We start from the raw sequence: 13,631 nt of genomic DNA on the forward strand, positions 1-13,631 counted from the left end.
GGACCGGCTTAGTTGAAACAAAATGTCGTTCGCAAAATATATGATTTCCGAGCTTTCGTGTCATTTTCATCATAATTTCTTTCCGCTTCTAAGAGTAATCACAGACACGCACACGTTTTCTTGCATTTCATTTTCGATATATTTCATTCGGACTTGTAATTTTGATATCCTGGTCGCAAATGAACGTTTATTCCAGCCTAATAAGCTACTGAAACTTCCTCGTATAATCATAATGGTCTGTAATGTAATGTAAACATGCGCAGCATTGTGTGCGTGCATGCAAGTATGTGCTTGTTGCAGCTTCGCATCGCATCCAGTATGTATATTGAGAATTATGTATGTTTTCTGCTTCTTAGCTGTATTGTTTTTATCCTTTCTTGGAACGTTCCTGATTTAGCATTCCAGTTTCTAGCTATGTTATAATAATTTAAAATGCTGAGCTTATTGGAATCTTTTAAAACGAAAGACCATCTAATTTAAGTTGAGGAGGAAAAGTGTTTAACAGTGTATTTAGTTTAAAAATAGCGAATAAAACAGTCTGGTCGTCCCAAGTGTTAGGAAATCACGAGCTAGTTATCCTTTGAAAGTCGTTCAAAATGGCATCCCAATTTTTAGGCAGATAGAACACTCATGTCTGCAGCGATTAATTAACCACAACTGTAATCAAAATCGCTTCATATTATTTCCTGATTTACAAATGTTTCTCTAAATACTATAATATAATTAAACTTTACTATTATTATTATTTTAGATAACCAGTTTCCTATTGATATATCCATTGTACAGAAAGATCATGCTTTTCTTCATCCTGATTCGATTCAGTCCTTATTCAGGTAAGATTAAAATGCGTTTGTAGTTTATTATAGAAACAGCATAACTTTATCTATTCTGAAAAACATTTTATGACTAGTTTGCTTTTGGCATCATATCAGTACAAGAATTAATAATGATTTTTTGTGTTCCCAATTTCAAGGACTCGGATTTTAAATATTTAGTTGTTAATGCCAATAATATGTAAAATATACAAATGAGCTGTAGAAAAGCTTTATAGCTGTTTCACTGCCTCAAAGGATTTCTTGATTCAAATGATGGCTTATTAATTTTATAAATTCAAAAACATTTAGGAGCACCGAAACTGAGCAGTTTCGAACTGAAATATCTAAATGTTTCTGAGCGAATTTGCACAGTTCTGTTTGAACAGTTGCAGTAAACTCCAGCAATAACTAAAACGTAAGGACAAGAACTCCAGTGAGAATAATATAAATAGAAAGGAACTCTGTTTACATTTAACTTTTCTTCATAGTATGAAATCGACAGTCAGACAACTACCTCTGAAATTCTTATCTCAGTATGGAAAATGCAGCGAGAGAGGTCTTAATCCAAGAAACCTAATCAGTTGCAGTTCGCTCCACAAGAAAAGCGTCCTTTTGAAATGATGGTAAGCTTGTGTGCTGTGCAGTGACGAGCCAGATCTGATTTTAGCGAGTTGTCATCTGGACATAGCAGACATCCGGAATCTCCTAGTACTCATTTCCCTTAAAGTTTCTTGATTCCCACAACGTTGAGATTAGAGCCTTATGTAAAGCCTTGTTAGGAAACTTTTCGGCATTCTGTTAGCTTTTATATACAGTAATGATAGTGTACGTAGATGGTCCATGAGAAGTTAGGTTATTCATAAGATGGAAGTAGTCGACAGATATCGAAAGCTGAGTTCCCAGAATGTGTCTATAGGAAGCTTTAAGAAGATGGTTGCAAAACCCATGATCTCTTCGAGAACCTTGCGAGGATTAAGAAATGTCTTTGTTGACAGAATGGAACCTTTTCCTTACATATTTCTTAACACTGTTGTAAACAATGTAAGGATTCCTTCAGAATATTCCTAGGATTAAGGGAATGACCTTACTGCTTGGAAATTGATCATACTTTCTTCTGGATCTAAAAATGCAGTATTTCTTGGCTGAATTCAGGACTGTCCATGGTTTCATGAGCATTATACGTGATCAATAAGTAGCCGTATTTTTTATTTTATATTGATCAGGTGTAAAAATATATATTTTCCCACATCAAATTTCATGAAACATTTTGTTTACTTCTTGATAAATTCCTTGATTTAATTTACTTCTTGATTAATAATTTGGGCACGAAAATTGTGTCCCTTTACATTCCTAACATCCCTATTTTACAACCTCGTGTGTTTTCTTAGGAGGCTGAATACCCTGAACAGGTGTGCTAAAATGAAATTCGTGGATCACGTACCTCGCAAATCGGTGAGTTTATTCTCGTAATTTTCTTATATATTTTGAATTTCTGGCTGCTTTCATATATTGCAATGGGCTGGCAATTTTGAAAATCTTTATATATTAAAGTTAATCTATTTCTTAATTAATTAAAACTGGTTTAATTTGATTATCTTTTATAGTTTTAAAAATGCAGCCTTTTACTTAACATCATATTTATTTGAACCTGTCTTTAAATGCCATAATAAGTTTTCAGGATTTCACTAAAATGATTTATTTTATCTTGCATGGAAGTGAAAAGAATGCAAGATAATATTTCTGTTTCAGTCCTGCGTGAAATACTTCCATTTAATATACTTTTTCATAACAATGTGATCTTCTATAACTGGCTTGTTACTATCAAACGCAACTTATTTGTTGTTTTATAAATACTAATAATTTTTGTGCTAATTAATTTTAGTTAAGAAGACTGCGTATTTTGTTGTAATATTATTCTGGTGTTTTATTTTGCTGCTAATTTAGCTCTTTTTTCCCCCTTTTTCACAGTTACGTGTTGATGAAAGTGATGAAGAAGAACAGTACGCTTTAAGTGAAAACTGGGAATTTCAGCGTTCTAGTCGGCGATGGTCTCGAATACCTTCACCATCTGATGGAATAACAGATTACGTACCTAATGATCCACCGAGCGAACCAACAACTAAATTATCTGGTCATTTGTTACCTGCACCCGGCAGAAAATATCTTAGTCCAGAAGAGGCGTATTGTAGTAGTCATGATAGTGTTTTTATTGATGAACAGCATAGTAGTCCAGACAGCATAAGAAGATCTAGTTTACTTAAACCTGAAAGGATATCTATGTCACCTTCAGGACATATTGGTGACTGTAGTCCGGGTTCAAGTTCAGGCTCTGGTGGCACTCTCAGTTTAGCTTCTGATGATGTACCAGAACGCCGAAGTTTGCGGAGAAGTGGCAGTGACAGAGTCAAAGAAGGTGCTAAAGCTTTACTGAGACGAATGGAAAGTTTGAAAGGAAAACGAAAGAAGAAAATACTCGATACCAATAAAATGGAAAATGTTACTGCAGTTCATTGTGGAACTGATGGAAGCTCATCAAGCAGTTTAACTTCTTCCCCTCAATTTCTAAGGTCGCAGAAGCCTACAGATGGTACGTGTTTGAGCTCACAACAAAGTGCAAAGAAAGTCGGAGGGGTAAATCTTCCTAAGGGAACTGAGAATACGAGTGCACACAGTGACTCTGAATGCCACATGTTTCTTATATCTGAAAGATGGAAAGATGCAAATAGCAATGATACTAAACCCGTTAAGCAATATATTACACCCCAGGCGTCTGTGACGATAACATCTACACCAGATAACTTACCTTTAAATCCGGATAAAAAAGAGGCAAGGCATTCAGGCAGCCTGAAACTTGGTGCATTGCAAAAGGGAAATTTGTTACATCCAGATTATAATACTAATCAAGAGTATGAGAACTTTTGTGATAAAAGAGGTAGCTATTATGATAATATCTGTGCTCCCCTGGTGGTGTTTAATGATTTGTATGCTGAAAGCTTAGATAGGATACCTAGGCAGACAAACACATGTGAGTATATACGTTTTTAATATATTTAACTTTTTTTAATTAATTTTACCAAAATTTAACCTGTCTATTATATAAAATATTTGCATAAGAATGAATTAAATAACGGAATATTATTTGTATACTGGCTTCACAGAGTATTTATTAATATTTTATTTTATGGTAATTTTTTTTTTTTAGCTTTTTATTCTTGTATTTATTTTAAGTGTATTAAGTATTGAACCTCTAGTGAAGATTGAGAATTGGTATTGTTTTTACTGAAGAAGCATTTAGCAAAGTAGATTATTGTTTCAGCCGCAAAGATATAATCCTGAAAAATATTTGAAAAGAAATAATCTGTTACCTAATTACTTAAAATTATTTAACTTTTTTCTAACATTACTCAGGGAAAGGAAAATGGCTTTAGTGTAAATTCTTCTGAGTCTAAATGTTAGCTTCAAAGCTGATGAAGGTGTCCTTATCATTTCCAAAAACAGAAATACGTATTTTGGCGGAAAGTCTTGCACGAAAGCCCATTCAGCATGTATATATCCAAAAATATATCTTTCAGCTGTTTAATCTCTTTAAATTTATAAATTGTCGCATGTTCTTCCAACTTTGGAGATAGTACTAAGCAAGATCAAGATGACCGAGAATACTCCGAAATTCGTGTACCTTCTTACTACAGACGGGCGAATGGAGCCTTTGGGAATTCGGGAAATTGCGAGGCACCGATGGTCTTGACGTGCCATTGTGCGCTGATATCAGTGGTTTCAAAACGAGTAAAAAATTATAACTGCGTGATTCATGCAGCATAAAATAATAATGGTACTTTCTTAATGGTACCCCCCTCCCTGTTATTTAAACGTGCCAAGATGATCGATAAATTGTCAACGCATGTTACAAAATTCAAGCAGTCCTAACCATGGTCAACACTACTTAATACTTAATTACCATTTTTGTAAAAAATTATCATCGGCAACAAATTTTAAAATTTTAGTAATCTGAATTACACTGCTGACAATTAAAATTGCAACACCACGAAGGAGTGATCTGATGAACGTCAGAATGACATGAAAGGAAAAAGAGGTTGGGATATGCAAATGATTAGAATTTCAGCGCATTTAGACAGCGCAGGAGGGAGAAATGACATCTGAAGCACTGCATAAAAGAAAAGTCATGTAGTGGATTTCTCATTCGGAAAGCGGTTTGCGAAGTCAGAGTTTGCTCTGAAGATCGTATTATGCCTCGAATAATAAGAAAAAATGCTTATCAGCAAGTGTCGGAATCCGATAGAGGCAGCATCGTTGCCTATCAGGAGTCTGGATTATCATTCCGTGATATCGCCCGTCGCACTGGTTGCCATCCAACCACTGTCATGCGACTATGGAATCAGTGGATTGCTGAGGGTCATACTGACCCCCCATGCGCCTGAGAGGACAGACATATTGAGAGATCAGCCCTACAAAACCATACAACCATATCACGGACCATTAGTCAGGAAATGGGCATGTTTGCAGCACGCCCAGTATCAGGTCGTACGGTGCGTCGACGTTTGCAGCAGTGTGGGCCATGAGCACGCCGTCCATCACTTCGGCTTTTTTTTTTTTTTTGGACAATGCAGCATAGCGAGAGATGGCGACTCTGGTGCGCCGAACGACAAAGTTGGGTACAGGAATGGTACAATGTCGTCTTTTCAGTCGAATCTCGGTTCTGCGTGCTGTATCTTGATGATGTCCGTATACATATCTGGAGGCTCCCAGGAGACCGCAATTCGCATCCTTCCGTTGGATCTCGGCCTAGGAACACTCTGCACCTGGTGTGATGGCTTGGGCAGCCATTGGGTACACGACATGCACATCTCTAGTTTGGATCGACCGTAATTTGAACGCAGATAGGTACATTTCTGGCATTTTACGTACAGCGGTGGTGCCCTATATTCGAGGCCTGCCAAACACCATCTTCCAACAAGATAATGCAAGATCACATGTTGTACGTCGTGTTTTGACCTACCTAATACACAGGGTATTCATTTGTTGTCCTGGCCTATACGGTCTCCAGATCTGTCATCCACTGAAAACATCTGGTCATGGGTGGCTGAAAGTCTGCCCCGCCATCCCTTTCCAGCTAATATGGTTGATGAAGTGTGGCGTAGACTTGAAGCAGCATGGAATGAATTGCCCGTTTCTGTCATCGAAGCCCAGTTCGACTCCATGCATTAACCGGAAAGCCGTTTTTGCTACCAGTAGTGGTAGCTGTTTCTACTGATTTCGCAACTTGTAAACCCCCACGCTGCTTACAAATTCAATCATTTTATCTTCGTGCTATACTATTTACATACAATAAATATCGTTTTTTTTATTTGGTTTCCTTCATGGTGTTGCAATTTTAATGGTCAGCAGTGTAGTTTCCCGCTCTGGTCAAACTAGTTCCAACCCCTTCTGACTACGTTTCAAACAGTGCATTGTGCATCAGCAATCAACCATAGTTCGATGATAACAAAGGCTGGAGTACATAACCATATTTTCTTACATTAGTTTTAAAATGACTATAAAATTCTGAGAGAAGAAAAACCACCTGCGTTCTACAGACGACTCATTCGTAATGCATAATGTGTTAAAGCTAATAAATTTCCTGTAAATGTGTCAGTTTAACTTTTAATAATGAATAGCAGTTATAAATTTTCTAATAAATTTTGAGTATTAGCATTACGAAATATGTTACACAAATAAATTTCTACACTGTTTAATAATTAACAATGCAATAAATTACTATTTAATGTAATAAAATAGTACTATGTAATTAACCTTTCATTAGTCGCAAAAGACTGACAAATTTTTCATCATATCCTGGCAGTGAGCATCATGACTAAGTGACTTTTTGAGTCTGCTTTTCACGTTCGAGAATACATGTGAGCTCAGTTAGATAAAAACAGAGTTTTCTAAAAGTAAATCTTTTCAGAACTTGTGTGCGGCGGGACGAATTTCTCCAGCAAACTGTACAGTTTCCTAACAGTTACTTCTAATGTTTTACTAAATAACAGTACAACCATTTCATATGCAAAATGCCAGAAAGTTACATCTAATTATTGCACTGAAATAGTTAAGGAGGACGTAGGTCGGTATAAAAATGTTTGTTTAAAGATCAGAATTATTGCTATAAAAGTTTTATGGTGTAAATTTATGCTGTTAAGTTTTTCACATCCATGTTTCCTAAAACTATTTATCTTAGCTTACAATTTTTTCAGTGCATAAGAAAGATGCAGAACTTTTTATTGCAGTTTCATTTTGTGTGTATTAGAAGTAGCACTTAACTTTTCTAGAGTTAAAGGAATCTCATAATCGGTGTACCACGCGACTGTTTAAGGGTTAATAAATTGTTATTGCACCATCGGTTATACTCGTATTGTACCTAAATTATAATATAATGTATTATTGACACCCCTTGTAAGGTAAATATAAGAAAATTGCTGTTACGATGTTAATGCTTATAGTGAGCTTGTAAAAAACCTTAAGCATTCGGTAGAAATATATATTAGCTTCAGCTGCAAATGGACATAAGAAGACAGCTTGTAAGATTGAAAAAAGTGTAATCACTGGTGCCCACCTATTCGGTCGTTCCTTCCGTGAGATTTTTGCCACATTTTAAATGCCGCGTGCAGCTGTGAGTGATATGAAGCAAGTATCTAGCCTTAGAAGGAAGAATGGTCTACTGGTGATATGGAGGCGTAAGGAAGTTATAAAATGCCAACACCGACCTCTGCTAAAAAAAAATTGGTAGCCCTCTGCTAGGAAAAATTGGCAGAGAGGAACCGATGATGCTTTTGATATGTGGTGAAGCCGTCAAGTTTCGTTCGAAATTTCAATTGACATCTAGGAAAGACGCCAGTAATCGTAGTATTTGCTGAAAGATAAATGCACTTAATTCTATGGGGAAACTTGAGGAACACGTTAGACGCGCATAAGCCAATGATCACTAAACTTGAGTGTTGCCGATGCTTACAGTGGTACAAAATATGTAACTCCTATGGGCTTTAGAACTTAGTAATAACGTCATGCTGAATCATGTTATATGCTGTAGCAGTTCTGATGGGCATATACATTGTGTTCCCAAAAGTCCATACCGGGCTTTTATTTTCGGAACTGTTCGTCTTAGAAGATATATATATCCAAGTAGAAAAAAATTCTTCTAGAATTCGTACTCTAGAAAACACTGGCAGGCATCAGTACTGGCATGTAGACAACTCATAACGTTATATGCATAAATTATAAATATTTCTAATTTAAGGAATTTTTCTGTGATTATTAGATTATGTGTGTGATTAAAGTGATCAAACATCAGTAACTTTTTAACTTTGGAAACTTATCGTTAAATTGCATTTAAGATGAATAATCCACCTCGAACTATTCTAATTTATTTATTAATCGTTCCCTCAAGGCAAGTGGAAAATGACGTGAATTTTTGAAATTAGTTATCTCGGTCAATTTTTGTAGTCCCGGAATCAGACTTCTTGTTTTTCTTTTATATTTTAATGAGTATAAAATTTTCCTAAATATAAGTATGGGAGCCGAATTAAAACTTTTATTTCGTAATTTTTATAGTTTTTTTTTAATATAGAAATCTGAAAATGAATGATTCCCACCATTTCTGCAAACATTGAAATATTCTACCGTGTATTAATAATTACTTATTTATTTCCTCCGCAGTGAAATTTTTCAGTCGCCAAGTAAATAAGCCGTCTATAAAAGATTTCATAGTCCGTATGTTTTGAAACAAGTGCCCGTTTTATTTCACAACGAACGGTTTCAGGTTATACATATTATGTCTTTCTTCTCTAAAGTAAAACTGCTCAATTGAAGAACACCAGTTGCAGTATTTCTTAGCAGAAAATTGGGGGAGTTGTAATATCTAAAAGAAAGAAAAGCTCAAGATTTTGACTATATCGTCATCGTCGAATTACAATCAGTCGACTATCAGAAATGGACTAATTCGTATTAATTGCCATTTATATGTCATCGGATATATGACGATTACAGAATGCATTGCTTTGACACAAGCATGAAAACAGACGTATTTCTGTTACATTTGACGACATTTTTGTCCTGTGTGATGAATACCACATATATTTATCTTTATTACCACGTATATTTTGAGATTTCTTTAACTGATTATAATAATTTTACAATTACCAAATATTTTTACACAGTGTATCTGAAAATAGATATAAAGATAAGACAATGCAGACAAAGAAAAAAAACGAAAACGTTTCGACGCATTTTTATAATATAAACGTTCATTTTCCTTGCTTTGCACGTGACGCTTTCATTTCGTCTGTTACATATTTAAAATTTTCACATTGTTCTATGTATTAAAATTAAAAATTTAAGTTAATGACCTAAAACTGTAATACGAGTATATTACAATACAAGTGAAAAATTGACAGTTTCACTCACGCGTGTGTCAGATTTGCGCAATACTTATGGAGGCCGACAAAATTTTTGTAAATATTATGGGGTTCTGGGGCTCGCGAAAAAATCTCACTCATAAAAGGGGCTCGCGACTGAAAAAGTTTGAGAAACCCTGCTCTAGAGGCTCTTGCCTTGGGACATGTTTTTGCCCTCCCAGTCCTGAATACGAATACGAATGCGAAGAGTGCTGTATACAGTTTAAAACTTGCTTGTAAAATATGAAAGCGGGGCAAATTCTAAACAAGCTTGGTATTCACCATATCGAATAAAAATATAATTCGATTAGACAGAACTTCGTTTATAGCCATATTTTGGTGTCAAAGCAATGCATTCTACAGTGTGATGTATATCGTCGACGTATGACTAGTAATTACTGCACATTAAATACATTTTTGGATGTATTTTGACAGTAATCAGGTGATCCTGTAATAACTTTGTAACAGGCCAGATTTTCTATCTCTAGGCTTGCGAAACGAGATTTGACATCCTCCTTAATTTTTCACAGCAAGCAGTGCAACCATTTTATATTTGATTGAGCTTGTTTACTTTATTAGAGGTACAAATACTGAAAAATTATTTAATTTAGCTTATTATACAGACATTTTAATATACTGACGATTATATTGCAAAAGAACCATTTGACGGTTATTTTGCAAAAGAACCATTTTTTTTTTAACATTTTGACATGTTTAGCAGTTTTTTTTTTAATTTTTTTTTTTTTTTTTTTTAATATCTGTATCATGGAGCCATATTTGAATAAGGCTTTAGGTATAGGCTCCACTCTGATAGCTACTTTATTTTGTTTCAATTTTCTTTTTAAAAACAATGGGCCACAAATTATCGTTCAGATTCATATTCAAATGAAAATCTGTGGACTCAAAATATTTCTCGGTGAAGGCAATGCTTTTACATTATTTTTAGTTAAAGAAATAGAAGAAATTTTATCTTTATGTGAAAGTACATTATTTATACATGAAATGACGTTTATTCCCCCCCTTTTCTGAATACTAGTGTCGTATTTGAAATAGAAGTCGAGTTTAAAACATGGGCTATATTATTCTAGTCTGATAGGTTCCTTTCACAAAATGTAATTTTCCTAATCTTTGATGTTTATTGTACTATTGACATTCATTGCTTTGCAGTGTATTGAATGCATTCTACTTTTAAGATGTCTTCTGATCGTCTATAAATATTTCCTGATGTTTCTGTCGTAATAGAGAAAGTCGATTCATTCACGAAATGTTCTTAAAGATAACTAATCTCATTTCTGTTATTTTTTTAGTAAAAAATATACTGGTATGTCAAAAATAAGATTCTACTTAAAAATAAATAAGTTCATCTAAGTATAATAAAAAAAAATGAATGCTTTACTCACCTTTTTCTGAAATATACGGTTTTGTAGCTTTAGCCATAACACGTTCCTTTCACCCATTTCTTTGGGCCTACAAGCTTTTAATTCGTTGTTAAATAACATATTTCTTACTATTCCAGCTGATATTTCCAAACCGATAGATCATTCATCGTTTGAATTTGATGAAGTTGGCTCTCTGTTCAGTAAGCATATCTTCATCAATTTTCTTTGCGTTCTCAGATCTAATTTTTCTATTAAATTTTTTTGTCGGAGTTCAGATGTAATCCTCATTCTTGAATAATGCTTTATGAATAAGATTATTCGATGAATGCCAAATTTTTCATCAGTTTGTCGTCTAGCATACTTTTTATTTTCATTTTCGAGAAATTGAACAGGTGCAGTTTTGCAAGGTACAAGATCTTTTTTTCGGACTCATTAAATAAATATAAGAGATAAATAATTAGTAGTTGAAACTAGAATTTAAAATTCGTCGCGATAATAACATAGGGGGTGAATATATGAAACAGACTATTTCAATTTCTAATACAGTTATCTTGCATAAAACATAAAAAGCAAAGAAAATAGATTTTAAATAGTGAGAAATAGATTGCAAGACATCACTGAATTAGAATAATATCTTTCAAGTATTAAAAAATATATAATAACTAATATTAAATAAGTATTGCATATTAAATTAAAAAGTACGACATGCAAATATCTATTTTCAAATAATTTTTTGATGTAGACTTGATAATAATCCTGTTTATTAGTCCAAAGGGGCAATTTGCCCAGAAACACTTCGTTTTGGCATTTTGCGTCGATTCACGATAAGCGTTGTTTCACTTTTCAAATTTTTGCCACCAAATCGCCCTATATTACTTTTAAAGAAATTGAAGAATCTGCATGAATGTATGTATGTTTCTCGCATTGTGATAAAACAACGGTACGTAGAGCCATCAAAATTTGAATAACTTAATCTTCCATAGAATATGGTGAGCCATCAAAATTTGAATTACTTAATCTTCCATAAAATATGGTTATGTGGAAGCCCTAATTTGAAATTTGTTTTATTATCGATTTCATGTTTTTTAACACTTCAACGAATTTTTGATTAACAAACTAAACGATTTCAAAGCGAGAAATGGCAACACTGTACGGGAAAAAAACATTTTTATCTCTAGCGCGCGAGACCCTGTATCGAAAATTCTAAAGATGTGTTCATTTTAAAATTATCTTGCGATATTGCTGTTGAACTGGATTTTATGGTTTTAAGTGCGAAGATGATATTTAATAAATAAAGATAACGCACAAAATGTAAAAAAAACGCCCCTTTGGACGTAATTTAAAATCTGAAACCTTTCAGATTTTATTTATTCTGTTTTTTTTTAATGTGTTTTTTATTTTATTTCATTTTTGAGTATCGTAACTTTTCCACGTCTGTAGCTTGTCTAGAATGTAGAAGTTTGGACAGTTCATTCCAATATAAAATAACTGTGCGTGAACTTGATTTGGACCCTACCTTCCCAATGGAACTTCTAGGGGAAGTAGGACACATCATAAGGATTAAGAATTGCATAGGAACCCATGCCCAGAAACGTCACTGTACGCCGCCGGGGGTTGCTCTACAGGCGACTGCTAGTGGAAACTGAGGATTGCTTCATTCGAGTGGTAGGCACCGTATGAAGAACATGGAACGCTATACGAACGGAGAGCTTGCAGACAATGCACTTAGTGTATGGAATAGCTGAGGGTAATGGACGACCCGCTGCACGCATTTATCGAGAACGGCTCCCCGACAGACATCAACCACACCACGTCTGCATCAGAATTTGTGCGACTACGGGTCATTCAGAAGTGGACTCATTTTGGACTGGATGTTCGTAGCCATCTGGACAGGTCATTCCCAGATCGATGGATTGGGCGTGGTGGACCGGTTCCCTGGCCCCCCACGCACGCCGAATTTATTGAGCCTTGATTTCTTTTTGTGAGGAGCCATCATAAGCGTCGTGTATCACGATCCTGTTGTGTCTGTAATGGATTTCGTGGCAAGACATGTGTTCGGGGTGTTTGAACATGTTCGGCAATCAGTGGTCCGTCGGTGTCAGGCATTTTTGGCGTCAGATGGTGCAAACTTCGAGCATCTGTTGTAATATTGAAGCTGTCGAAACAGCATTTGTATTCATGTCCAATAAATGTTTAAAATTAATCACGCTCTTGTTTCCTTTCCCATCTTTTACCTCTGCTACCACTTGCCCTGACATTTCCGGTTGTAGGTGCCTATGCAATTCTTAATCCTTATGATATGCCCTACCTCCCCAAGAAGTTTGTCGCAACATTTACGGTACACCCTGTATTTATTTATAAATGTATTTATTTATTTATAAATACAGGAGTTCCCAAGATTTCTTTTCCAAATTTGTTTCTCATAAAAATATTGGCTTTTCTGCTCATCTCTAGTACTCTGCAGAAACCATATGCCTAGTTTTAGACCTTTGACGTCGTCTTTAAGGAATATGTTATCTAAATCTCGCTTAAATTTAAATGAACTTCATTTATTAATTAATCGAAATACCCGTCTCAATGATGAAGCCTCTTTTGTGTCAAAAAATTGTAGAGGAGACATTTTTCTTATGCAGAGACTGAAACTATTATACATTTATGGCTAAAATATGAAATTTACAAAAATAATTTTCTGGGTTTTAGTTAGAATTCTGTCTTCAAAATGAACGTCGGTCATGTAGGTAACATAATTTGATAAATTTTTTATGTGCTATTTTATATTGCAGGTAAGTCTCCCCAGAATCAAGATGATGGTGACATAATTATAATCAACAATGAAAGGAGAGATTCTGGTGTTGGATCTTCTTTGACCAGGTAATATATTTTGTAGTACTGTAAAGTCCCGACTATCCGGCATTTATCTAACCGTAAAACTCAAGTAACCGGAACATTTTCGACTTTTAAAACCTTTTTTTATAACGTAAAGTTAAACAAAT

At 34.7% G+C, this 13,631-nt stretch overlaps 1 protein-coding gene across 2 annotated transcripts in view; it reads left to right on the forward strand.

Moving 5' to 3' along the window:
- cv-c (RhoGTPase activating protein) overlaps positions 1–13,631 on the forward strand; it is a 411,227-nt gene that overhangs the window by 350,266 nt on the left and 47,330 nt on the right. For both annotated transcript variants that reach the window (XM_085808436.1, XM_035351983.2), the window contains exons 8-11: positions 752–833; positions 2,204–2,267; positions 2,784–3,840; positions 13,422–13,509. In XM_085808436.1, coding sequence (XP_085664562.1) covers positions 752–833; positions 2,204–2,267; positions 2,784–3,840; positions 13,422–13,509 — 1,291 coding nt within the window. The remainder of the gene's footprint in view (positions 1–751; positions 834–2,203; positions 2,268–2,783; positions 3,841–13,421; positions 13,510–13,631) is intronic.

The sequence above is a fragment of the Stegodyphus dumicola genome, chromosome X1, assembly GCF_044657685.1.
Source record: "Stegodyphus dumicola isolate Sdum_Otavi_A_Nest chromosome X1, ASM4465768v1".
In the NCBI taxonomy this organism is placed as follows: Eukaryota; Metazoa; Arthropoda; class Arachnida; order Araneae; family Eresidae; genus Stegodyphus; species Stegodyphus dumicola.